At 39.0% G+C, this 27,495-nt stretch overlaps 5 protein-coding genes across 8 annotated transcripts in view; 4 read left to right on the top strand and 1 right to left on the bottom strand.

The window, feature by feature from the left end:
- Positions 1–1,210: 1,210 nt before the first annotated feature.
- crabp2b (cellular retinoic acid binding protein 2, b) lies at positions 1,211–3,588 on the bottom strand. Its single transcript, XM_088404802.1, has 4 exons — positions 3,395–3,588; positions 2,030–2,208; positions 1,484–1,600; positions 1,211–1,397 (listed from the first exon to the last, which is right to left on the bottom strand). Exons 1-4 carry the CDS (start codon positions 3,495–3,497, stop codon positions 1,347–1,349), a joined length of 450 nt encoding a protein of 149 aa, XP_088260928.1. The 5' UTR covers positions 3,498–3,588; the 3' UTR covers positions 1,211–1,346.
- A 1,035-nt stretch (positions 3,589–4,623) lies between these two features.
- mrps21 (mitochondrial ribosomal protein S21) lies at positions 4,624–5,730 on the top strand. Its single transcript, XM_088405075.1, has 2 exons — positions 4,624–4,730; positions 5,226–5,730. Exons 1-2 carry the CDS (start codon positions 4,648–4,650, stop codon positions 5,404–5,406), a joined length of 264 nt encoding a protein of 87 aa, XP_088261201.1. The 5' UTR covers positions 4,624–4,647; the 3' UTR covers positions 5,407–5,730.
- Positions 5,731–6,390: 660 nt separating this feature from the next.
- On the top strand, positions 6,391–11,181 carry ciarta (circadian associated repressor of transcription a). The gene is made up of 6 exons (XM_088404300.1): positions 6,391–6,540; positions 7,684–8,006; positions 8,083–8,158; positions 8,694–8,772; positions 8,859–9,012; positions 9,459–11,181. The coding sequence occupies exons 2-6, from the start codon at positions 7,686–7,688 to the stop codon at positions 9,840–9,842; spliced, it is 1,014 nt and encodes a 337-aa protein (XP_088260426.1). The 5' UTR covers positions 6,391–6,540; positions 7,684–7,685; the 3' UTR covers positions 9,843–11,181.
- A 489-nt stretch (positions 11,182–11,670) lies between these two features.
- On the top strand, positions 11,671–20,647 carry rprd2a (regulation of nuclear pre-mRNA domain containing 2a). The gene is made up of 10 exons (XM_088404598.1): positions 11,671–12,140; positions 14,620–14,749; positions 15,013–15,164; positions 15,322–15,374; positions 15,493–15,619; positions 15,714–15,889; positions 16,106–16,451; positions 17,385–17,588; positions 18,002–18,169; positions 18,253–20,647. The coding sequence occupies exons 1-10, from the start codon at positions 11,966–11,968 to the stop codon at positions 19,884–19,886; spliced, it is 3,165 nt and encodes a 1,054-aa protein (XP_088260724.1). The 5' UTR covers positions 11,671–11,965; the 3' UTR covers positions 19,887–20,647.
- The window catches only part of celf3a (cugbp, Elav-like family member 3a), a 31,110-nt gene continuing 23,651 nt past the window's right edge, over positions 20,037–27,495 (top strand). For 2 of the 4 annotated variants that reach the window (XM_088404602.1, XM_088404599.1), the window contains exons 1-2: positions 24,977–25,435; positions 26,191–26,342. In XM_088404602.1, the coding sequence (XP_088260728.1) occupies positions 26,198–26,342 (145 nt within the window). In that variant the 5' untranslated portion in view covers positions 24,977–25,435; positions 26,191–26,197. Of the gene's footprint in view, positions 20,115–22,418; positions 22,489–24,932; positions 25,436–26,190; positions 26,343–27,495 lie in introns of those variants that run through there. The other 2 variants (XM_088404601.1, XR_015863951.1) reach the window with 2 other exon arrangements.

Below are 27,495 nucleotides of genomic sequence, written 5' to 3'. Positions count from 1 at the left end.
TCCATGCCAGATTGTGCCAAATATGGTAACATGTACTGTAGCTCTTCGCTTTTGTGCTCTTGTTAAAACATGAAAAATATGAAAGCTCTGTGACATTTTCATCATTGCCACCAATGACACATTAGCTTTACATAGCTCTTCAAAAAGCAAATGACTTGTGTTTGAAAACATAAGTCTCAAAAGGGTTAGGGGTCAACTTAAATATGTTGTCACCCCTCACTAGCTTGTGACTTCAAAATTTTAAGTTTTGGCCCAGGATTAAGTTGGGTTTAGCACCTCTGCCGTATGGCTATACATGTGAGGACCGTTTTGTGTTTTCTACCGACCTTCAGCGTATAACTTGCCCATCCCCGATAGAGTGAATAAGCTCAAGCATGCACCTCTCTTTCAACATCAGTGACCTCACGAATGTTCTTCCGGATGAATGGACAAAAAAAAGACACAGTGAATGGCAGTCGCTGCTCACAGGGGCCAACCCCATCGTCTGACATTCATTTCCTGTATGAATAATGGCCTGGTGTTGAACTACCTTCGTCCAATTAGTGATCAATGTAGCCATTGAGTTTTTGAACGAGACCTTTTTTTGTCCGCTTTGGCCTACGTATCAGCTATATTTCAAGTACTTGTAGAGTCTTTTGTACTGGTATGGTTAGCCATTTGACTTGTGCAACTTTCATTTAATAGCCACGATTGTTTTAGCCCCAAATCGAAAGTCGGCCTCCGGTGTCTCGAGGCTTTAAAACCACAGCATTCCAAAGCTGATCGTGCTCCATGCAAGGCCCCATTACATCACTGTTAGAAGAATGAACTGGCACCGCAGTTTGTATGCGGAAAATGACTCGGTTAATAAGGAGGAACCGAATGGTTTCAAATTCTCCTCTGTGGAGCATAGCCAAGTCAAGGGGCGTTTTTTTTTTTTTTTTACACACATTCAATATGTGCCGTTCCAATTTTTTTTATTGAGCAAACTTTCCATACGCCCCGGAGCGCAATAAAAAAATATCCGTGTTTTTTCCTCACACAATGTGTGTGCTTCAGCAAGGCCGGTGAAAACCATTCTTTACACATACAAGTGATGAGAGAACTTGCATACATAGTCAGGATAAGGACTCACAAGTTCACAGGTTCTTTTTGAGGTCATTGAGTGTAAAGCATTTTAGCAGTGTGTATTAACTGGCGTAAAAAACAAAAACACACACACACACACACATTTGGTTAAAAAAAAAAGGCATTTTCTGCAAATGAAGCTTTATCTGACCAAAATTGGTCTCTCAGTGGACAAAGATAAGTATGAAGCATGTAGGAGGCACAAAAGGAACGTGTTGTATGACAGCCTTGCTATTTCCTTATTCCCTTTCATAAACTCTCGTGCAGACAACATCCCCTGCGGTCATTGTCTGGAAAAAGAAAAGAAAAGTTGTTTAACCGAGGAGCAAGCATATCTCTGGCTGAACAACCAGCATTTATTGCTGAAATGATTTACCAGTATTAGTTCTCCGTCATTAGTCAACTCTCGAGTCCAGGATGTTTTGGGTCCTTCGCCTTTCTGTAGAGTCTGCTCGCAGCTGATCTTACTCTCGGATTCCCATGTAGGGAAACTCTTCATCAAAGACAAAAATATAAAAGTGGTTTAGGTTTCCTTAAAATAAAAACTAGGGCTGAAGAATTTTTTGAAATGGGTCTAAAGTTTTATAAGCATGTTGTATTTATTTTTTCAATGCCAAACATGTTTTGCTCCGGTAAAGGGGTGCTTGGCTGAAAAAATATTTCACAGGGGGTGCATCATTGAAAAAAGGTTGGCATAGAACATTAGTGAAACTAAGCTTTTTGACTTTATGTTTCCTTTAATGTTTACCTAATAGCCTGTCAGAGGCTGGGTTGCTCACCACCCAGAATTAAATGAAGACCAGAGCCCTGCAAAGTCACACGTCCGCTAAAATGACTTCCATATGTTATTTTCTTCTTTGTGCAAGTGTTGGCCATTTCCCGCATTTCTCGCTACGATAAGAATTCATGCAACGTTAAATACCGTGCAAGGGCGTCCATCGACTGTGGTCTCATTGAACGATTGACCCACAGTGAAGGAGACATGGGTAGTGCGGACGCAAGTGGATGTGTTGATGGCCAAACTCTCGCCCTGCTGGGTGATTTCCACAGCAGGATTGGAGGCGGCCGCCACAGCAATTTTCCTCGTGAACACATTTACACCTGTGTGCAAAGCAATAGGCATCAGGTCAAATAGGCAGCTGTGTTTTGCATCACTCCAAATAATGTAGCTCGTCTGTTTTTTTTCTTCTTTGCATGGTTTTGGCTAACAAAGTGTTATATGACTATCAATGTTCACTGGAAGGCTGATCCAAAACTATTTAACTAGAGCAGGATAGTTGTTGTGATATAACCCTCCAAAGCAATGCATATTTGCACAGAAATGGTGCATCAACACATGTAGACATACAATATTACTAAGAGGCATATATTAGTTTATCCTCTATGAAAAACAACATTTTTTATTGTAATCTCTGAGATGCCTTTTGTTTGATAGCTTTTATGCCCAAATTTTAGGATGTGTCATATTGAGAAGCATCTGATAATAAAGCAGGATGACAAATTCATGAGCTGGAGCTGTGACGGGGATGTAAAACACAAGGGAGCTATACACACACACACAGAATGAGGCAAATACATTTTGTGATTTGAGGTTAAAACTTCAGTTATCAAAAAAAGGGTAATTAACAACATACTTTCAGTGATCCTTCCTGCTTGGAGCATTAGGGGAGGCATAGAAGCCACATGCCGCATTAGATTTGGGCCGGGGAGGCCCCGGGCCGTGCAGGGAAGTCTGTCTCATGGCTGCTGACTGGCTGCAGGGGCCCATGTTGAGGCTCAGTTCCGTTTACGCTGACTCTAATTACATCCGCATGAGGAGTACCCTGCTTCAGATGAATTTAACATTCCTCCACAGTTTGTTTGCCTTTTGATTTTTAATGGATGCCACTAGTTGGCCCCTTCCTGACCTCACTTGTGCAGCTCTACCAAACAAGCAATCTTGCCCTTCATTTGACAAAAAGTGCATTAACTTTGACATGGTCATGCAGGTAAATGTATACGTTTAATGCAGTGAATACTGCATCAATTTATACAAAAAGCAATCCAAAACTAATTTTATCTTGCTGTCTCAAGAAATTTCTTGAGCAAGAATTCTCATTGTCCAAAAGTGATAATGAAAGTTAAAAGTGGAGCGATTTTAGATAGATCGATGGCTGAATAGATCAACTGAACAAAGTAATACATCGCATGCATTTAATATAGTCAAATATGTACGATGGTCTGGTGTACGTTGTTTTCAGTGAGAGTCACTGAATTTTAAAGTGTGTCTAAAATGTCTGTAACTTACCAAGCGCTTTCAAAAGCTGCTCAAAATTTGCCGAAGACTTCATTTTCCATTTTCCGGAAAAGTCCGGGATTTTCCTCTCCTCATTAACGACCTGCGTGGACATCGTTTCTTTCTGCTCAAACTCTGCCTGTGCGTAGTTGTGTACGTGTTTGTCGCCTAACCAGGTCTGAAAAGAAAAGTCCACTCCTCTCTTTGCATCTGCGTCTCTTTTCTATTGGCTAATAGCCGGACTGGATGGGAAGAACCGCTAACCAATACGAAGAGCAACGCTGCCTCAGTGAGGTGAGACATTTGGATATGAGATGGAGAAAAAATACATGTTTCTGACGGCTGAGAAGAACGCAACCTGTTCTAATACCTTACAGAAAATTGACGACGTCTGATGTCGCTTAGTTGCCGTGTTACGTGCTAAAAAGTGAAATATGAGAATTCTAATTTTCTTATGAAGAATGCATTGTTGCGTTGTTTTTACTGCTTGTGTTTTTTTAAGAGACGCGATTAATGCCCACCGAGCCTTGATATAATATTAAACATATCCAATTAATTAATTAATTATCTTTCCACCAATGATGTTTGTTATTATGTCCTGTCACCTGTAAAACGAGGGGATATTCTAAATAATTGTTTTTAAAAGTAGTGCTTTGAACATTTTTTACCTTTCTTATTTATCCAAAGCTCCAAGACTGTTCAATAAATTAATCTCTTCAGGTGGAGAGCAAGACGTTGCTAAGTACTCAATTGGCTTTCCCTTGTGCCGATGGGGAAATCTGTTAACAGAGAGCAACAGTTTCTGACCCTTTTTGCAGGAGAAGGGTCACCCTGACGTTTACAAGGGCCTGAAGTGGAAAGGTTTCTTACGTGTATCCAACGAGCAGTACACAACATCATCAGCTTAACACAGCAAAATGAGTCTTAAATGTTTCATAAAGTCAAGAACAGTCCATCTGATTTATATATTCCCAGTTGTCAAAAGACGTTATTTGAAGAGACTATCCACATTGGGCGGTTTATGAACCAGCAAGAAATCCAAACAAAACGCCTGAATTGTTCGGTTAAGATAATGAAAATGCAAAAAAGATTTTAAAAAATCCCCAAAAGAAATATAACAATATTTAAGTCAACGATTCCTTAACATTTTTAAACAAAATGTCTTATAGCGCCACCTTGATGAAGGAAATATTTTGGCCGCGGAACCTTTTAAAAAATACTTCTGTTTCTACACGGCTGTCATTTTCGCTATCACCCACATTATCATGGCGAGACATCTTCGCTTCGTTGCTCGCACGGTAATGGTTCAAGATGGCAACGTGGATGCAGCGTACAAACATCTCAACAGGTAACAATATATCATATTAAAATATGTTTATACCCCAAAACTTCCTATCGAGCAAGAACACGCGTTTTACTTGGTGCTTTCGCGTTTACGTGAGCTATGATAACCCTTCCGCTCAATGTCACGACACTGCGCCTGCGCAAAATAGGACGCAACCACGCTTGAGCACCGAACACGTAAGCACATCCGACATATTGAATGTGTCAGATATGCCCTGTGAACGAATGCTCGTCAACTGGTTGATTTTTTTAACCGGATTTCTACACATTTCAATTCTCAAATTTACCCATTAACACATACATTGACACAACGGTGGAATAGCACAGATAGCCAAGAGCATTTGCATGAAATACTGAGTCAAGTTTAAAACAATTTTCCAAATAGTTGATAGTTTTTCTATCTTTGCAAATGCCTGTAGTTTTCTATTCGCAAATTATTTTGAGTTTCGTTTTCTACTATTTACGTATTTTTGTGACACTCATTGTGTATATGTTGCAGAGTCCTGACGAAGGATGGGATCATTGATGCAGCAAAGCGCAGGCGCTATTACGAGAAGCCCTGTAGAGAGCGTCAGCGGAAGAACTATGAGAATTGTAAGCGTATCTACGACATTGAAATGGCACGCAAAATTGCCTTCGTCTCCAGGGTGAACAGAACGGATCCCTGGCTTGGTTCTTAGGAAATGGCAACTGATAAGAGGACGTCTACAGTTGAAAGATTGAAATGGACTCTGCAAGGTGGAATAAGAAAACCCAGCCCAATATTTGTCACCAGTATGAAAAATGGAAAGAACGGGCTTCATTTTCTCACAAGGAAATATGTAGTCCCACCTGCTTTATCATGGCAAAAACCCATGGGGGAAAAAATTCTGTGCTTGTCCTTGGAAAACAGGTTATTGCAGATTTTGTGAATGTTGTCCAATCTATTGCATGAAATATTTGTTGCAGGAAAAAAATATATGTATGGATGTACATATTTTTCATTAAAAAAAAAAACTCAGAAAGCTTGTTCTTTTTTTATTGGCTCTCAAAAATATTGTCTGAAACAAAAGTATCAAACTCATTTTTGTTGCAAGCCACCTTGTAGTTGCCTTTACTCATGGGCTAAGCGGATGTTTAATCTGTCACAAATTACACACCAATTTGATGACTTGTTTTGTTTTGTAATCCGTTTTGAAACTGGTTTTGAAATTGGAAGTGAAGGGTACGATTGTATAACTTTTTCAAGTTACTGAAAGATGCAAAGATACAATTACACAATTCTAAAGTTTGAGTGATTTTATCAAGAGTCAGGGTTGTTGACATAAAATTATGTTTGAATACTGCTGTATACCAAAGTTTAAACTCAGTTTAAATAGGTTGATATTTTCAAATGAAATTCTAAGAAAGCACAATAACAAAGTATAAGTACTTCGTTACTTTTCAACGTGTGCAAACGGCATTTGGAGTCCACAGACTCAGGTTGCAGCCTCGTGATGGACGCTTCGTTACGAGGCCATACTCACAACACGTGCAGTTGAGGGGGTTACAGCCAATCAACTGTTAGAAGCCTGCTGGTTGGTCACACCTCCTAACCAATGACATAGGAGCCAAGATTTTTACAGCCAATCAGAGTTGTGTACCCGTACCGCACGTGTATTCCCTGTCGCTCGAGTTGTACTTGAGCATGTTGGCTTGTTCATGCAGTGGGTGCAATTGCTATTAACGAGACCACATAGTACCAAGCTTAATTTTTCCAGAAGAAGCTGTGCGTCTTTTTCTTTTCTTTTTTTTTCATATCCACCTTTTCAGAAAACCGGTTGTGCGGTTACAAGGTAAGACTCTAAAGTTAAAATATAGATCTTAAGTTGTAAATGGTAAATGCATGTAAATGCGTTATTCTTCTTGCGTGTTGTCCTTCTGTGAAATAAGTGCATGTGTCATCATCTGTCACGCCTTTTGCGCCGAAGCCACGGTGTATGCCAATTTGCGTTACGTGCATTGCAAGAACTTAAACAAAACCCTTTTTGTTGTTAAGCTTTCTTGACAATCGATGTTTACTCACAAAACTCGTTTGCTTGGTAAAAGAAAAAGCTACCAAAATATGTTACGCACGTACATGAGCGTGACTCGTGGAACGTGACGCAGAACCTTGCGGCACGGGTATATAAGCGTCATAATATTTCAGATTCAATTCATTAAATGATCACCGTTAAATATAAGCAGCAACTGCATTTCACTGTCATTTTTTTGTGTTTATTTTTCTTTGATGTCTTTTAAATAAGATGTAGCGACTCAGCGTTACATCATTTCATAGTCTTAACGTCTTTTGGATTACATAAGGGAAAAAATGTCATAACTTGATCAAATTTTAAAATATTGTAGCTCTGAAGTAGTTGTAGATTGATTAAAATAAAGCCATGACCTCGGATGCTCAAACGACAAATTTGTGACTCCCATTTTGAGCTATAAGTGTCAAATGATGCTGAAGATAAAGCATTTGGAGACAATACCATAAAAAATCATCAATTGCAGTGAGTACAGTGATCAAATAAATTTAAAGTTGCGACTGAGGAATCACGAAGAATAAAGGAAAATAGGATATTGTGTTTAAAAACAATATTTGGCAAGATGCGACCAGCAACAATTGAATATGCTGATAATAACCCTTCATGAAAAAAATATTTTCAGTCTTTTTTTTTTTAAACATGACAAAATAAAAATGGCTTTCAAACATCAAAACCCTCCCCCAAAAATGGTTAAAGAAATATTTTATTTCTCTTTTAGGATAAAGGATTGTAAAAATGTAAAGTATTAAGCCTGTATTTCTTACTTTTCTTGTTATAATTGTTAAGGAAACAATAAAAAAAAAAAAAAAAATTCTGTTGTATTTTGAATTAATTAGTTCATTCGTTTATCGGTTCTGCCAAATTGAGCCCTAATTTTTTACGTGACCTTTCTTCACCAATTCTCTCCAGATATGAATCCATTGGATGCTTCTTCTCAATGGACAACTTATGACCTTCATCCTTCCACCCTCAACTACATTCTTAGCGAGAGTGAGCTGACAGAAGATGAAGCCGGCATTTTGTCAGAAGGAGAGGAGGACTTGGGGACTACAAAAGTCTTATCGGGCTACGAGGAATGTTTCAGAGGCCGTTTGGATAAGATGTACTCGCGGTCAAAGAGAGCCCACCGCACTGTACATGTTGGTGAGAGAACCAAGTATCACCTTACTCCTGGTGCCCCCGCTAGCGGTACATCATCACCTTCGGCGGGAGACCTCGCATTCACACGGAAAGTTAGTACTTTGAAAATTCACCTTTTTGATTACTGTTTGCTGCTGAGTGGTTGAGCATCTCTCTGTCTTATTTTAGTGTATAGATTTGCACAACTTCATCTGTCCTCTGATGGAGCTTCTTCATGGACTTAAATCTGGCAGGTTCAATAAAGGTATGTAATTGAGATATAGAAAACATCTATTAGCATCCTATACAATCATGTTTATTTGACTCTTAACACTTTTATTTTTATTTGACGCTAACAATTTATGTTACTAATATGATACTGCCCTTTAGTGGCAAAGGTGTGCACACACATCAGAAGGATAAGCACGCCGTCTATTGAGTTAAAGCATGAAATCATGATGCAAAAATGAATTCTTACGAACATTCTGTTTTAGTTATTGCTGCATTTTTAGGAACTATAAATCTGTAGAGTACTATTTTTCTTCTTGAAAAACTTTTTTGTGATGGGGGGCTGATGTTTTTGCAAAAATCTCTACATGTCCATCTTTTGACTTTTTTTTTTTGCAAATGGCTGCAATGACACAAAGAGTGAATAATTTAAAGGGGTCTGGATACTTTCCATACATATGCACAGTATTGATAACATCTCTATTATTTAAAATTCTCATTATCGTTGCTCATTTTAGTCAAGGAATTCCAAAAGCAATTTCCTAGTTTTGACCTGCATTTTCCTGTGGCAGGTTTAACCAGTTTCCAGCAGAGCATAGCCATGGACAGACTGCAGAGGATTCTGGGAATCCTGCAGAGGCCCGAAATGGGGTAAGCTCAATAAACTTGTGATTATGTTATCAGGTGGAGAACTGCAATGAATGTGCTTTCACTTAACCCTTTTTTTTCCATTGCAGGGAGCGCTATCTCCACAACTTGTTGCAGATAGAGGGGATGCTCAAACTATGGTTCCCTCGGGTGGTACCTCACCCTACAGTCACGCTAGCCCAAACCTTCACCCCAAAACCTATGACTCATTGGCGCCAAAATCAGCTCAGCATGCCAGTTAAAGTGAGTACCACACCGCTTTATGTACTAATGTCACAATTGCCGATTGTGGAAGAAATCATCTTCACAATTATTTGGTTGATATTGAAATCATATTAGGCTATCATTAACAGTTATCGATGTAAAAAAAAAAAAAACTTTTCCACTTCGTAATGTGAAAAAAAAAGGTAAGCCAGGGATGTCGTAACCCGGGGGTCCACTGTAATATTGTTAGAATAAATAATCAAAGTCATCATTAAACTTTGCTAAATTGCAAAGCTCAAGTCTCATAAACTTATAGTAAAGCAGTTCCCAAATGTTTTTCCACTTTTGTGAATAATTCAGCCTTGGCAGAGATCACCGTGTTCTACTAAAAACATTCCAGTAGTTCATAGTCAATACAGGAGTACTAAAACAAAACATCCACTGTGATGTAAGACTTTTGCAACATTTTCTTTTTTCAATTCTAGAAGCGGAAGTTCAGCTGGTCAGACTCAGAGTCCACCACAATAGATCCACCCAAGAAAAAGATTCACATACCTGCAAGCCGCCTGTCTGTGATGCCGTGTTCGTTTTCCCTGAGTACATCGGGAACAACCGGAAAGCAAGAAGCTTCTGAAGATGGAAGAAATGGATCAATTGAAGGCAACTGGAGAAACAGATTTGAGCTGACTAACAGCACATTAAACAGCCAATCACATGTTTATGTCAAAGAAGAAACACAAGAACATGAAATCTCCCCCCCCTCTTCCAACAGCTGCACAGTTACACAGGACAAGTCAATATCTTCAAGTGCTAATGTTATTTCTGCTGTTGCGTACAATAAGATCACCACAATGTGCCAGTCTAAGTAAATGTTCAAGGCCTCAATTCCGTGTACTTGAATTGGTCTTTATCATGTTTGGAAAAAAGGGTTAGGAGTCAGTTTGCACTCAAAGTACATCAATGTAACATGTAAAGCATGATTACAGTCAAAACAATGCAGTATAGTTTTCAAGCTTTTGTTATGAGCACTTAGCAAATTAAAGGGGGAGTATTTGAAGTAGTGCACATTGACCAGGAAGAGACATGAACAATTAGAAACACTTTCTATGCAGTAAGATAGCTGCATTTTTGGTGTGCTGTTTAAATTCGTCTAGAAACCTAGTTTCATCGTTCCCATCCCCATGTTTTTTACTCTGCAGGATTGAATCCCGTTTTAAACTATCTCTGTACAGTTGAGCCCTTACCAAAATCTGCCTGCAATGATAAACCAATGCCTATTGCACTATATTTGACCATGCACAGTGTATTGAATGCTATGTGAATTTTATATTTTGTGTTATTTATGTTAAGGACTGCAGAGGAGAAGCATTTAATGTGAAGACATTGTCTTTTAAAAACTAACTAATATTTTATAAAAGGCCAAAGGAGGGAGAAAAAAAAATGAAGATTTGATGTTGCTGCTGAAAAAATTCCCTTTTACACGAACGCATTTTCTATGCACTCCCTTAAAAAATCGGAATAAATACATGAATGTGATGATTTAAAATCTTGGATGCCTTACAATATTTAGACAAATAGGGAATAGTTGAACTTCAATTCCAATATAGATGAAAGAAATGCTATTGCACCTTAAGAGACAGCTAGCTATATTAGGACCATGTTTGAAATTGAGTGGCTTAAGAGGATCAGCACTTAATGTATGAGCTGTAATTCGAACAGCAGTTTTTTTTTATTATTATCTTGTGTGAATTGGTATTTTGTATTTTTCACTTGTGTTTTGAATCACTATGGCGCCATTCATGCAGAACTTTACCAAGCATTGATATATATATATATATATATATATATATATATATATATATATATATATATATATATATATATATATATATATGTGCCATTTACAAATATATTAGTAGTTAAGTATTTTATTTGTAATATTTAACATGGCAGAGTATCTTGTAAAAATTTTAACCCAAGTCCTTCCTTTGATCAATTTTGTACTGCTGTGAAATAAATTAAAAGCAATTCATGTTGATTTGTCCACATATTTTGTAAGCCTTACTTTAGACCAGTGCTTCTCAAAGTCGGGCAGGTGCCCCTGGGGGAGTGCGAGGTGATGCTGTGGGGGTCGTGGATGACCCCAGGGAAAAGGCTTTGTTTTACCAAGTGAAATTTAATTGCAATAAAATAAGAATTTTTATCGGGGTTTTTTGTGTGTTTCGGGCACTTTTATGTATTTGGTTATTTTTTTCCGTTTTAGACTAAGCTGTAACCTATATAAACGCTGTAAAAAATTAACAGTTGTTGAAATGTTTTAAAGTTAATTTTAAAGTTCTATTTAATGTCCAAGAGAAAAAAAACGTAGAAAATCAATTGTCCACAAAAAGGTATAAGTGATAAAGCAATACCAAATGCTTTATTTGGAAAAAAAAAAGTTCAAATGAGCATGACGCCACGAAAAACATTACGTGGTCCCGATAACGTCACTGACACAAAAGGATAAGAGCTGATCTTAAGGTCGGATCAAGACGTCCAGACAGCTGGTATAGTTTATAAAACTTATTACTATTCTGACGGGACTTTACTCCTCAGCTACAGTTCAAAACATAAACATAACTTTAAGGAAGTAGAGATGGTAGAGACGGATATCCGCCTAGGGTGTTCTGCTTGCTTCTTTCCGGCTAGGAACGCGGAATCTGTGACTTCACAGTACAAAGTACTGCAACGCACCAACTCTCAATAGTTATCAGAGCAATGCTGCATTTTTTATAGAACTGATTCTAAACTCACTGGCTTTGCTTTCATTCTCGCTTCAATGGTGTTAATAACTAAAAGCATAAAGTAAAATACAAAATATTTAGGCTTTCATAACATGGCAATGGCCGTCCACAGAAACCGAGGCGCTACGGTAAGCTAGCCGGCTAAGCTAGTGCTAGCCTGGGCTAACGTGTGTTTTCGTGAGGACAACGTAAAGCAAGGAACTCTCAACATGGATGTGGGAAGAGGGCACGATTCTAGTGCCTCCTTTGAGGCAGCACTGGACAGAAAGTTATTAAATGTGACGAACACAATGGATTCCATTCAAGGACTGTCAACGTGGTGTATCGAATACAAGAAGTACCACAGTGTGATAGTGCGACAGTGGATCAAGTGTTTGAGGAAATGTAAGTAGCAATATATACATACGTTTTAATTCCAGGACGTTGACGATCAATTGGTGTGTTAAATTGTTTGCAATTTGAAAACCTTATGATATTGTGTTAACTTATTCTAACGACGGGTTGACGTTGCTATTAGCTTAGCCGTTTCCAAAGTAACGCCCGAGTTGACAGTGAAGCATCAACTTAAGCACTTGGCTACTGCTTTTGTTACATTGTCTCAGTTTTATAGTCTGTAGCAAAAAAAAAAGAACAACAACAAAAAGACCGACGGAAATTACTATGTAACAACAGGTTTCATCAGACTGATAACAGTTATTCCATTCTATTACATCCTTTAGTGTCAAGTAAATAAATACATCTCAACTATGACATGCTAATTTTACAACAATATCGAGAATGACACCAGAACAATATTTTGACTGTACAAACTCAAGCAAGAAATTACTTAAGAAAAACTTAACTCTGGTCAACAACTGGATGTAAAGATTCAATCAGTTTAAATATAAGAAATATAAGAAATACTGTAGAGTTTTTTTTTTTTAGTGGGTGAAGACTTGGTGACCCAAAACGCTGCTAATTTTTTTTCCGTATTCATAGATTGAGTTTGAATTGATTGGATTGAGTGAAATGATTTCCCCATGTTAGCTGGTAAAACAAAGCAAGCAAAATATGTGGGAACAAATGCCGCACTGCATTATAATTGGAGTTAGGTGATTGTTTAACCTCCTAAAAATGCAGTCAAATCTTGATGTGCAAGCACAATCGGTTCTCTCAAAGGGTACCTGTAGTTTGTCGGGATTTCAGAAAAAAAAATTCCCTTAGTAAATATGTTGAACATAAAGTGCGTGTTCCAGGATTAAACTGACATCATCATGTAACTAATTATTGTGCTGGCCATAGCTAAATAAAATCAAATTCAAGTTGTCATTGCAATATCACAGTAGAATGCAATGTTCAAGTCACAGATGCTGCTTTGTGAAGATGGAAATCTGCTTCCTTTGGTCATTCTATAGGCTTTTTTTATATATATATATATATATATATATATATATATATATATATATATATATATATATATATATATATATATATATATATATATATATATATTCTAGTGGGAGACCATCCATCCAGTCCATCCATAATTTTCTAGAGTTGCTTATTCTCACAAGGGTTGCAGGCTTGCTGGAGCCTATCCCAGCTGACTTCGAGCAGTGTTTATAAGTCTTTATCAGCCCTTCAGTTTGTCTGCATTTCAGGGTTTCTGTTCCCTCATCTTTCTCCTGAAAATGTTTGAGGTATTGCGTATTATGTATTACATGTACTCCATGGTGATTTAAGCATTTTTTGGTAGTTTTGGCTTTGTGGGTAGGTTCCAAATCCTACTGTAAAATAAATTTGCCTCCAAAAACCTCATCATCAGTGTGAGTCATGAAGTGCTGTAAAATGTATTTGTAGACAGTTATGTTGACGGTGGACTTGATAAACAAGACAACAGAAAATGGTGTAGCTCCCCAAACTAATGCTGACTGTGGGAATGTCATATTTGGCTTGAGGCAGTTTGTCATGTGTGCTTCCAGTTGTCTTCCTGACTTTGGGACCTTGGGTTCCAAAGGTTATGCATAATTATTGTAATTTGACAAGAGAACTTGGAATAGACCAGTGCTTTTTCTCTGCTTGACAATCCCCTCAAGGCTGCTATCACGCATTTCATTTGTGCACCTTTTCCGTCCGATTTTTCTCTCTTTAACTTACTTTTGATACGGTGGTCTGTGTGCATCCGACTTCTTGACTTGAGACTCAAATGAACAGTTGCATGAATCTCTTCTTTGGATTGATGAATTTGATCCTTTGCAATTGTGCATCTGGATATGCAAAATAAGATGACATCACACCCAGCTATCAGGAAAATTGAGGCGATCTGTGGGTCATCCTCGCCACCAGTAGTCAAGCAGAGAATGGCGCTTATACGAGCTTTCAATATCAATATATGTTATGGCGAATGTATGCGTATTTGTAGTAATGTACGAATAAAGCTTTTTTGGGACATTTGGGGCTACTTTCTTGGAAAATGGTGTCATTTGGGCAAGCCTCTAGTGTGACCTCTGCTGGCAGAAACAAGCACTGCAGTTGGTTTGGAAAAAATTCTTGGTCTTGGTACACACATGTTGCATATGTTACATAACATGTTAAGTGCAAAATGTTTTTTCCTTGTTTGTGGCAAGAATATGTTTGACAATTAGCTGTTCTTTGAGCAATCACAATAATGATTGACTGGTCAACCGGTGAATGCACCAATTTACTAAGTTATCACTCAGCACTGGCATCTGCTTGTCCCAAAAACTATACTGGTTCTGCTATGATCTGTATGAACTTTTATTCCACACACTTCGTATATAATGAGCAGGCATTGACAGGAACGTTATTATGAAGTTGTGTCTGCTTTTGCTTTTTGTTCTGACTAATGTCTCTCCTCCGACAGCTAATACAGCACACAAGCTCAACCTGTTTTACCTCGCCAATGATGTCATTCAAATCTGCAAAAGGAAAAACGCTCTAGTTTACCGTACTGCATTTGCTGATGTGCTCCCTGAGGCTTTTGTGCTGATTAAGTAAGTATGTATTTGTGTTGAATGTTTGAATTACAAAATGGAAAGTAACATTAAAATCATTAAATCTTGTTTTTTTAAGCTACTCTTGACCTCTTCAATGTCTATTTTACCAAAAAGTCTACTTTCCAATCTCTTCTTTTATTGAATCAATGTAGTATATTACAGTGATTGCTCTAAAGTTTGTATGAATCAAAATATTTGACAAAACAACAGGATTACTGTCTTATGAATCTCAAATAATTGACTTTTTTGTGGTCACGTAGACAAGAAGGTGATGCAAAGGTGGTGAAATCCGCAGAGAGGATACTGACCATCTGGCAGGAGAGAAGTGTATATACAGACGCTCTGATTTCTGAGCTCAGGGGAATCTTAGTCAAAGAGGAGTCTCCACCTGTGACACCCGTGGACCAAAAAAGTAAGCATATCAGCATTATGCCCACTCTCATGATTGGATTTTTATTCCAAGATTTGGTTTAGATAAATTACAGGGCTTGCTTTTGTATTATTAGTTTTTAAAAATGCATTCTAGGTTCAGATATGACCTCCTAATTGTTATTTCGATTAATTTAAAGCTCCACTTGAGTTCAAGACAGATCTCCGTTCCAAGATTGTTGCTGAATTTGTGGTAAGAACGATTGTCCAATGCTCTAACTAAAATTGCCACTTAATAACTGGGTGCAAACTTGCATTATTTAAATCAATATTTTATGTATATTAAAGTATTTTTCTTTTGATTGTTCAAGCCCCAGGCCTTTATTGACCACCTTTGTAAATATAAGAGGTCTCTGGAGGATGTTGACCTGAGAGAAAAACAGTTGGCAGCTATGAGGGTTGACATCTGCAGTAATGAAGCCCTCAAGAAGCTAAAAGGTCCCCACATTTTTCCAATGTCATTAAATTGAAAGCAATTCACAATAGTTTCGTTTCAGACGTATGAGTTCTTGTTTTCCCCATTTACCTTTAGATAAAGCAGGAGGAAAGAAGTTCTCCAGGGACTTTGAAGAAGGCAATACACAGCTCCAAGAGTTTGTCAAGTTCTTTGATAAGCAAAACAAAACAGGACCTTCTCTACTGGAAGCCCTGAATAATGCTAATATCTTCTATGAGATGCAGTACAAAGAAGTCAAGATTGTTGCCAATGTAAGTGGACACTTGTTTTAATGTTGCCAACCTTTTTACTTTAAACATATCTTACCATTGACTCATGTTTTTCAAAAAATGAACTGTATATGAAGCCATGGCCATATTAGACCATTTAGAGCAAATCACTGATTTTACTTATATTATGAACTCTTTGTCAAAGCTGATGCTGATTTTTAAGATGATTTCTTCAAAACTTTGAATCCTTCCTTCAAGGCCTACCAGACATTTGCTAACCGTGTATCCCACCTGAAGCGCAAGCTGGACAACTTAAAGGCCACTCTACCGGATCTGGATGACTCGCCTATACCTTCACCTTCTGCCGATGCGCCGTCTCCAACAGGCTCCGAATCTCCCTTCCACGACTTTGAACTGGCTAAGCCTAATACAGATATAGGAGCTTCCGCTATCGATGATGAAACAGAACCTCCAGCCCCAAGTCCTCTGTCATCAATTGGAGACTCTCCAAAACGTGGGTCAAATCTCGGGCATGATAATGTTAACCGTGAAGTGGAAGACATGGAGCTATCTGATGATGAAATAGTCAGCGGAAGTATCATAGGTGAGTCAACCTGGGGTTAATTTATCTCCATCCATTTTCTATTGCCACTTATCCTCACAAGTGTCGCAGGCTTGCTGGTGCCTATTCCATTTGGCTTAGGCGGGGGACACCCTGAACTGGTTGCCAGCCAATTGCTGGGCACACTGAGGCAAACAAGCATTCACGCACCCAGTCACACCTAAGGATAATTTAGCATGTTCAATTCACCTGCCATGCATGTTTTTTGGGCTGTGGGAGGAAGCAGGAGTGCCCGGAGAGAACCCACGTGGGCTCAGGGAGAACATGCAAACTCCACACAGGAAGGCCGAAGCCACCTGGATTCAAACTCTGGTCGCTTTAACTGTGAGGTGGACGTGCTATTCACTGCGCCACGGAGCCGCCCTAATTACTCTCTTTTCTTGACACATAAGCATTGGAAATAAATCCGATTTTTGTTACACCTATATTCATGTTTTGATAGTTTAATGTTTAGAGACCAGCATTTTCCTTTTTCATTTCCTTGATAAACCAATATCTTTTCATGTTAAATAATGTTAAATAAATATTGACACAGTAGGTTAGTTTTCCCTGCACTGTAAATGGCATTTTTTTTCGTCTCTTAACTGGTTTCTGCTTAGTGTTTTATCCAGAACTAAAATGAAAGAAAACATTAAACATTTTCACTTTTGCTACTATTTGTCAGAAGCTTTAATTTAAGGATACTACATTATTAGGACATTACATTGTGCAACAATTTAACTATACCAGCTGTTGTTTTCACCTGATCTATTCAAACTTGGATTTTTCCCTTTTTAAGATTAAAAGTTATATTTATCTGACCCATCTTTATCCATGTAGCCAAACAATGGAGTAGTCTGCATTTAAAGTATCGTCATTTTTTAGCTGTCATTGCAGCATTGGTTCAGGTTCACATTGTCTTTCTTTTTTCCACAGTTGAGGAGCAAATGAAGTGTCCAGACCCAAAATTGGAGGTGTCCAATTCCATTACCAAAAAAACAGAGCCATCGGTAGTATCAGTGCAACATCCCACATCCGATGCGGCATCTTTAGCAACCAATGCAGGAGGTTTGGAAAGCGTTGACCTGGGGAAAATTGGCTCCATCATCAGTAGTTTAAATGCGGCCATGAAAAACACAGGTGAGAAGACTGGTAATGGTACGAGCCCTATTGCAGTTGTAAATTTGTTTACAATAGGATTTGGTGCCATTGTCGCACTATATATAATACTTTTGTTTTTTGTCAAAAAGAGCCTCCAAGCAGTAGGCACACTGGTTAACAATTAGAAATCAAAATAGCAATCTTTTAACGAAGGGTGTACCCAAATCTATATTAAAAAAAAAAAGACAAAATTGATCTTCATGGCGCCATACGAACTACGCCGCAGGCACGCCATGACGTCACCACGCAGCCCGTTCTGAAAGTCAAGCCTGCAGGACGCGTATAAACAAACAATGCAGGAAATTCAACCGCCTAAGCCATACTCGCTGCCGTGAATGTGAGTGCAAAAGATTTTTATCAGTCATTATAGTGTTTCCCACATTGCAACACAGGAGCACCAATGGAGAGTCACTCTGCAAAAAACCCCTCATCAGTTGAGACGTTATGTCCTGCCTTTGAAGATCCCGCTTCTTTGGTTGACATCCTGGCAAAGGTGGACATGAGTCCTGGCGATCTCCTTAGTGCTTTGTCTAAAGTCCAGGCCCAAGGTGGCCTTGATGGTGAGGTTATTATTAGTATTACAACAGCCTTATTTTGCACATTTACACCACTGATTGTGTGCCCTTCACTTTTCTATAATCAGGCATCACTTCTCTTCTGAGCAGCCCTCCTGTAAATGTCCCAGCAGAATCCTCCAATACAGGCAAGGTTCCACCCTTACCCTCATTCACATCAGCTCCAGCAGCTCCCATTCAGAGTTCCACTCCCTCCTCTGCTGTTCTGGTGCCTTCACCATCCAATGCCACTGTACAGCAGAGCACATCTTCACAACTGCTCACTGAAAATAGGCCAGACACCGCCCCGGTTCAAGATGTGCCCAGGGAACTGGGTTTGACAGCAGTAACTGCAGAAGTACCAAAACCAGACAGCTTAGAATCCAAAATTCACAACTTCCTGCATGGCAATCCTGCCTTTAGTAACTTTGATCTTAGTTTTGCACTAAACCTTCCCAATAGGGCGGATAACTTGAGTCCAGTCACAGGAACCGACACGCAGGATGGGACACCAGTGCGTGATGAAGGAGGGGGCACACCGACCCAAGATGAGGTTATGGACAAAACAGTTGGGCTCCCAAAGCCTTTAAGTACAAGCCCAGAATCTGGGTTACCGGCTCCCTTTGACTTTCAAAAAAATATTCTGCAGAACCAAGAAACCACTTCCTTGCAAGGCCTCTTGCAACCAGTTCCAGCTCAGAATGGGCAGCTGTACCCTCCAAACCCATACAGTGAAAACAAAATGGCTGATCCCGCCGCACTGTTTCAGCCAATTTCTACTCAAGATGGAGGTGCAGGGTTCCCATGCAGCGCAGGTAGCACACAGGCCACTGAAGGGTTTCAGGGGATGGGTGATAGGCCTTGGTATGGTCAGTCATACCCAGAGGGGGGCTTCCAACAACCAGCTGGCTACAATATGCCGATGTCTGCTAATAACCAGACATTTGAGTACCAAGCACAACAAACGGCAGAACCTAAAGTCTTTCAGCCGCTGCCAAATTTCTTTGCAAGCCTCCTTCCACCTGTTCCCAAGTTACCGCCCCCTCCAAAAATCCCCCCGCCAGTTTCGTTGACCAGCCTTTCAATGACTCCCTCGGAACAGCAGTTGGCGCCCAACACAGACGCAGGCGATTCTGGTCAGAAAAGAGGTTTGCCCGCCATGGTGGTCCACGACCATGGACACAAGTCGGTCTTTCATCCGGAGGAATCATCGTTTGAGCACCCCAATGAGCAGCACTCGACACCAGACGCCATGCATTACCCAGAAGAGCAAGAGCAGTACCGCGATGATATCCACCCTCACCCCGACCCCCGTTTTCAGAACAACCCGTACAACCGCCCCGAGGCTCCTTTCTTCCTACGGGGCAGTCCTCGACATAACCTTCCCAGTGGCAGGGGGCGCTTTCCTACCCCTCCCTCATCGTCGCATGATGCTTTTAACAACCAGGATTACCAGAGACGCAGCCCCCCTCGTCCTCACTTTGCGCCCAGGCGTCCGCCGCCGCCACCCCATTTACAGATGCGTCCCCCCGGCTTGCGACCTCCCTATCGGGTTCCCCGTCCTGGCCCGCCCCCGTTTCCCAGGGGTCCCCCACGTGCGCCGTTCCCTAATTTTCATGGGCCTGATCCAAGACTGATGGGCAAACGACCAGGTCCCAGGGGAGGTCTAAATCCCGGTCCCATGTTTGCTCCCAAAAGACCCTTCCTACCCCCACGCTACTGACTGTACCATTGCATCAAAGGTCCTTTCTCTGCAGTGGGAGGTCAAAAATCAAATAACTAAAGGGAGCCTTCACTTTGCAGTAGCGCAGACAAAGCAAAACTCATCTTGTCCAAATCTGGGAGGAAAAAAAAAAAAGCCTGGAAGTGAGAGATGCGGAGTCCACCACGGGAAGGAAAGCAGAAGCTCCCAGACGAACGCTGAAGACAAGAAGATTCAAGAAAATAAGAGGTGGTTATATACATTATTCTTTTCACAGTTTGGAGCTTTTCAGTCTATAGAGTATGTAATAAATCGTCAGTGTTTGATACATGGTATGAAAGTGTACATACACGGCCACAGAGTGATCCTTTTCTTGAGCGTGTCAAAAATCATTTTGACACTTATCATTTTTTCTGTTGCCATTTGCTTTCTAGTTAGCAGTTCTCACTGCTTTGTTACATACAAGCCAGTCTCCCAGTTTAAATTTCCCATCATCGTTCCCTTTTGGAGTATAAACAATGTATATTTTTTACAGGTTGTGTTCCTACTACAATACATGTCAGCAATTTCAGTCCAAACTCTGATGTTTATAGTTGTGAGGCAACGGTCTCTTGGTTATAGTTTCGCCGCTTTGCGAGCGACGTCTTTCTACTCTGAAGGAGTGGAAGGGTAAGAGATTTCTTTTGGCCTCTCATCCAATGCAGAATCATGTTTTGGAAGGAGGGGGAAGATGTTTCGGTTTCATTTTATTTGTACTGTCTAATAAAAGTTTGATTTTGAAATATGGTGCCGTTTCTGCTTGACCGCCATTTTTGGCTCTCACGCCGCCATCGAAAACAAAGGCCATCGTTTCCAGAATTCACAGCTTTGAGCCACTCGTAACAAAAATTAACAACATCAAGTAGGGCATCGTTAGCGTGACTATTACGTTAATACAGAACCAGTCAAAAGTTTGGAAACACCTTCAAGTTTATTTTCAGGTCAGAAAATTCAAGTGATTAACTCTTAATAGATGGCTTGAACTGAATTCTCATTCAAAGTCATAAATCATCCTCATAAAGCTGACTAAGAAAATTACAAAATGTGCACAGCCGTTACTTAGGCAAAGGTGCCAACGTTTTAAGATATAATTTATGTTTGAATGCTAAATAACGTGTAAACATTTCAGGATAGTTCAGCAATTCAGGCAAACCAGTATTCTATTTATTAAACTTTATTAAGGCTCCTAAAAATAAAAGTATGTGTGCAGAACCCCAATTTATGATGTCATGAGTCAAACCATTGCAATATTTTCCTGCAGTCATAATCTCATAGAAAAAAAATGTCAGGTTTTTGAAATATCATAAAATGCAAATCCCCATTTCAGTCTTTCTAAGTTTAATATTATCTTTAACCTAAAATGTATTTTCCTCTCTGTAAGCAAATCACTAATTTGCGGACAGAACAAACCACACACCAAATTACAATAATAGTATGCGCTGATTCCATCATTTAAATTGCACATTTGTGCATCATAGTTGGAAAAATAAACAGAACCCTGGCAAGAAGGTACACCGCTTTTCATTGCATCATTCGGTACAGTACACATAAAGCCTAAAAAATATATATAAAAATCTAGTGAAGTTTGTCCCAGATAATAATGTGTATTATATGCACTAGTCAGTGGTTCTCAAATGGGAGTACATGGATGCAATTTCGGGGGTATGTGAGAGGTTAACATTTAATTCAAAGCCCTGATAGAAGCAGTACGTTTATGCTTTTTTTCAAACTAAAAATAAATTAATTGGAGCATAAAGCAACTTTTGTTCAGTGATCCTCTCCAAAATGGCTTTTTTTAGTGATCATTTTCTGACTGGCAGGACAGAATTAAGTAGAAGATGTCACTGGAGCAGGGGTGTCAAACTCATTTTTACCATGGGCCGAATTGTTGTTGAATTTTTGTCTTAAGGCCGTTATGACTATTGGAAGTCCAATAAATTTGAAGTCAGACTGCTCAAAATGAGTACTGTTAACAAAAAATATTGTAAAAGTTGAAGACAACTGGAAAATTTTGCACTTGTGCCAGAAACCTGTAGTCAGAATTTTGCGGGCCATGTGAAATTATGTGACGGGCTGAATCTGGCGCCCGGGCCTTGAGTTTGACACATCCGCACTAGAGTATCTTCTAGGATTTATTGTTTTCATTCACAAGATGCTTTACGTTGGTTAGGAGATACTGTGCTCAAAAAAAAAAAAAAAAAGGTGAATTGATATCACGTATACGATGTCGCCACACCCAGGAAAGGATCTATCAAAGGTCATCATTACAAATCTAGTGAGTTTTGGTTCTTAGGAAAATTATTTTATGGTGCAACAGGGTAATACAGCTAACAGGGTGACAATTCACATCCTTTATTGTCTTTTGCAATGATGATGTGATCAAGCGCTCTTTTTTTCTATGCTGTGTGAGGAATAATATAAGCTTGATTCTGTGTTGCATTACTCCATTTGATCCTGCTTGAATGCCTATTTCCTGTTTCATCAGCCTTCCTCCCCTCCTGTTTTCATCCTCAGGCCCCCACAGCCACACTTTGAAGTGTCACATGTGATGGGAGATTTTTGCCGAACGTCTTCCCTGATGCAGGTGTGTGTCAGTGGCGCTATAGTGGTTCCTCTTTGAATCTTCAGTTGTGAGCTTCCATTTTATTGCATCACTTGTCTTGTCAGCAATATTATCACAGTTGACTGTTTGTGTGTGCTGGAAATAGGAGTGAGGATTTTGGCCACGCATTTGTTAGTATAAGTAAACGGTCATTGTCCGTTTTTTTTGCCACTTCTGTTTCTCAACAATAAGAAAAAATTGCAATCTAAAAGTAGAAACATAATGAGCATCCTACAAAATACTTCTTTTAAAAGCATGTCATTTTACCCCAGCCAAAGTCAGTGATACAAATGTTGTCAAGAAACAAACATGCAACTATAAAATACATAACAAAATATGTAAATATAGAATACATAATACAATATGTAAATATTCAAATGTAAGTACCGATATCACCAGTACAAAAAACAATTGCGGGTCATTTTAAAGAAAGACCTACGGATTCCAATATTGCATTTCTATTTTTTGTTATTTCTTTTATTTCTATTTTCATTAGTAATTTTGAGTTAATGATCATAAAACCGCTCCAAGAAATTGCTTTATACAATTTTCTCTCGCTCTCTCTTCTCTCTCTCTCTCACACACACACATACACACACACAGTTTGTGTCAAAACAAGATCTCTGCAGAATTAAAATGTTTGACTTTCAGTAGTCCACATTAGGTACATTAACTTCATGGGTAACAATATATATATACTGTATATTTACACTATATCTGTATTCATGTGTGTGATTACGTAATCATTTGAAACTGTATTACGAGTTAATTTTGTATTTTGTCTGTTAATTTCCTCCAGTCATATTACTATATGTGGTGAGGTGTCAAGTAGCTTTTCGTCACCAGCATTTACCCTTTTGTGTCAATAATGAGCAATACGTAATAATTTGTAACTGTTTCTGAGATTGTTTTTTGTCTGTTTATGTCCTCCAGTCATAATACTATATGTGGCGAGGTGACAAGTAGCTTTTCGTCACCAGAGGTCGTTGTAGGTCGTTATAAAAAATAGAAAGCTTGTGTCAACGACGCAAATCACGTTCAGTACTTTATGTTCCTTTCCTCAAAGTGGACCGCGATCGCACCGCGATGGGTGGATTCAAGTGTTAGCCTCGCCTATAACAGCACAGCGTGCTGGCTTATGAGGATTTAGGGAGCAATGGCAGATGGCGGTCTTAACGTTAAAAAAAAAAAACCTGACGAGTTCCCCCGTGACAAATAAAGGATACCCCGCGGATCCACGAGAGAGTTGTAACTTAACGAGTCCAGATCGTGACCGTGCGAGGTGTCGTTGTGCGCATGTCGGCCGTGCACAGCCTGCAGTCATGTGGCCCCTTTGTTTACATGGAGCCACATTGCATTTAGGGCGTACGTGTGACACGTGAAATCACAACTCGGACGTTTTCACGATCACACGAACCGATATAAAGCGCACTCTGCTGTCACAATCAATTGGGGGTTGATGGCGACTAGAGGTTGCTGTAGCGTTTCAGGACCACGGCCAGATCCATGATCAGAACAAAAGAAGGATTTGCGAGGCTGGATGTCAGGGAGCGTCCACAAATGCACAGTCAACGTGAACTCGAGCTAGCGAAATCTCAGCTGCTCTTCACGACCGTGTGTTTCCTCCATGTATGGAAATGTTTTTTGATATATCGTCACGTTAATTTTTTTTATTGCATAGCACAGCTTATATATGCATGAGTCTGTCCTCAATTGGAGGAATATTTAGCCACAGACCTTTTTGAAGACTATTCATTTGCACTTGAAAATGTAGCTGAATAAATCATATGCAATTTCTGTTCAATTTGATTTTAAGAATAATATTAGTATCACTCTAGTTAAAGGCACAATGCATTTTTTTTATCTTTACATAGTAGCTTTATCAGCAGCGGTGCTAACAATTCAGAACAATCTTAATTGTATAATAAGTCAATAAAAACTCAAGCTTTTTTCTGATATTGTGAGGGAATTGCATTGGTATAAGTATGGCAGTCTCCATTATGGCTGTAACATTAAAAATAGAAGAGAAGACTTTAGCTCAACTCAGAACAATGAGCTTAATGATGTCATCAGCTGAGTCATGTAGCTCACCTTTTTTTTCCCCACTCTTCTCTAGTTCAGTATCAGGATTGTGTGTTTGCTGCGACACAACAGAGCACTACTAATACTATTTAATATATGGATAACAAACAAAACATATTTTAGCAGGAAGACAATAAATTAATTCCGAAAAAGCTGGTTTCAAACCACTTAATAAATTCCTGATCTGAAGCTTACCACAATAACATTTTTAAAAAAAAATAGTCCAAATTCCCTTTATACTCTCGTATTGGAGCTCATTAAGATCTAAATAGGTGAGTGTGGCCGTCAGGTTTTTGTTTTGTTTTGTTTGTTTTTATTTTTTTTAGTACTCACTCAAAAACTGATGCACGTAGTTTCGAGACGGTCCCTGACGATTGACTGGCCCCGCCCACTGGAAGGATAGAGGGACAGGGAGGGAGACACCGGCTTACGACGTCAAAGGAGTACACACACGCACACGCTCACGCGCTCACGCACAAACACTACACACACACTCGGAGGAGAGGACAGGAGAACCAACAGACTGCCAATTCCCCGCGGAAGCCGAAATATCCATCTGTCCCTACACATTCACGTTAACCAGCGAGACATTTAGCTTATTATTATTTTTGTCTTATTCCGCTAAAAAAAAAAAAAAAGAAGCCAAACCTCCGGAGCCTCACGTGAAAGGAAGGAAATTTCGCTCCTTTCCGAATGAAGGGTTGTCTGTAGCCTTATAAAAAATTGGATTTCAAGAGGTAACAACAGTCAAATGAACTGAATCGCTGAGACTGAACAAGTCCGAGGCGGAAGACAAGAAAAGACGTCCAGTGTTTGCGTCGATTCTTTGCCAAGAGCAGCACCACAGGTAGGATTTCCAACTCTGTCTTTGTTGTTGTCAGATCTCAATTGAGTCCAAACGCTTGAAATGAAGTCGTCGTTGTTGTCAGCTTTCTCTTGACAAAGACTCTCCAGCTGTGGTGACACGTACGCTGTCATGTTTGTGCGAGGGATTAAATGTTGTCATGATTATTACACGGACATGACCATCTGTGAGTGTCGATTTACATTTTCTGTATTTTTTCTGGGATCGTCAAAACAACATGAGTGCACGGTGTATGTACATGTCAAATTTATATGCAAATATGTTTCTACTATCCCTACAATAGGATGGCATCCTATTTCTACAAATCTGACAGTAAAGCATCATAAAATGTGTGCCAACAGGTTTTGATAGTATCCAACAGTGTATCAATTAACAGGGTTGCCAATATGAGCCCCACACAGAGAATATCACAAACATTAGCGGGATTGTAATTCCTAAGTGACAAGTGCTATGTTTTTTTTTAAAACCTCGTATCTTAAAATCTCCCCTTCATCACATGTTGATTCTTCTAGGTCAAATCAATTATATTTAAATTGCATCGCCGCAAACTCTCATTTTCCGGATACTAAAGAGAGCTAACGTCGTGAGGATTTGCAGTTTTATTCAATTCTCCCATCTGCACCTCCATCCGCAACCTCCTGTTTGCACCTCCTGTGCAGTGTGAAGTCAAACCCACAGGCACCTCCTCACAGCCTCAGTGTGTTCAGTGTGTTTGTGTGTTTCTTGCTCCTCCACAGACTCTCAATGAAGGAGCCTGACGCAATCAAGCTCTTCATTGGGCAAATACCCCGAAACCTGGAGGAAAAGGACTTGAAGCCCATCTTTGAGCAATTCGGCAAGATTTATGAACTGACGGTGATAAAGGACAAATACACGGGCATGCACAAAGGTGAGGGAGGTTTTCAAGTTGAATGTAAGGCGTTTTGTTTATGAAGACTTACTTTCTGCCGGATTAGCTGTCATGTCAGTTTATATTTGGACCAAAATAAAAGGTACACCAAAACGTTCTAATAGTATGCCATTGAAGATGGTGCCAAAAGCTCTTGTAACACAGATAATGTTGCAGAGACTTGATATCAGGAATACATCACCAAAATAGTGAAAGCAGCTCTCTGCATTGTAATTCATTAATAGGTGTATTCATTAGGTTGACGTTTGCAGGGCCATTAAATGTGTTTCAAATCATGTTTTTAAAAATGTTTTTTAAAGATTCATTTCAAGAGTATAAAATACAGTATTCAGAATCATCCAATAGAAAGTGTTACATCACTGTAAGCAAAAACCATAATTGTTCATTAAAAATATTACTACTAGGTTTATGATCGCCATGGATATACTGTTTTTTAACTTGTATGCGTAAAAAAAATAAAAAAAAATAAATTTATATGTATATATATATATATATATATATATATATATATATATATATATATATATATATATATATATATATATATATATATATATATATATATATATATATATATTGTATTGGATGAAATCAATGAACTGCTACAAAAAAGTAGTTTATTTATATAACAATTACAGGCCAAACTTAAATAATTCACCTGAACCAAAAATTCTTCCTTTTTTTGCCTGTGGTCAGCTGTCAGATTGAATGAAAAAAGACTTTTTCAAATTTAAAATAACCAATCAGAATATTCTCTTACCGGGTTAATGTGATTTTTGGTGTTAAAATGAGAACTCATACAAGTAAACTTTCATATGTGACTGATGAGCATTTTTTTTTAACTATTTTAATGTAGTGGTTGTAAAGGTTCTTATTCAATGATTTTGTTCTTATTTTTTTTCTTATTATCAAACACTTCAAATCAACAGGTTCCCGGGATCGAAATCGATTACTCGACAGACACTCCACCACTCGAGTATAAACCCGTTAAGCGCGTTATACACCTGCGATGATGTACAAAGTTGTTAGGTTAATAATTATCCTGGCTGTCATTTCACATGCAAATCTCTGTGTGGAAAACAGAGGCTTCATAAAAATTCACATAAGCCATCAGTCACTTGGGAGACTTGTA

Source organism: Hippichthys cyanospilos, chromosome 21 (genome assembly GCF_059441005.1).
Source record: "Hippichthys cyanospilos isolate Australia breed blue-spotted pipefish chromosome 21, RoL_Hcya_1.0, whole genome shotgun sequence".
Classification (NCBI taxonomy): Eukaryota; Metazoa; Chordata; class Actinopteri; order Syngnathiformes; family Syngnathidae; genus Hippichthys; species Hippichthys cyanospilos.
Note: the sequence above shows the minus strand (reverse complement) of the source record. Positions and strands in the feature narration are given on the sequence as shown.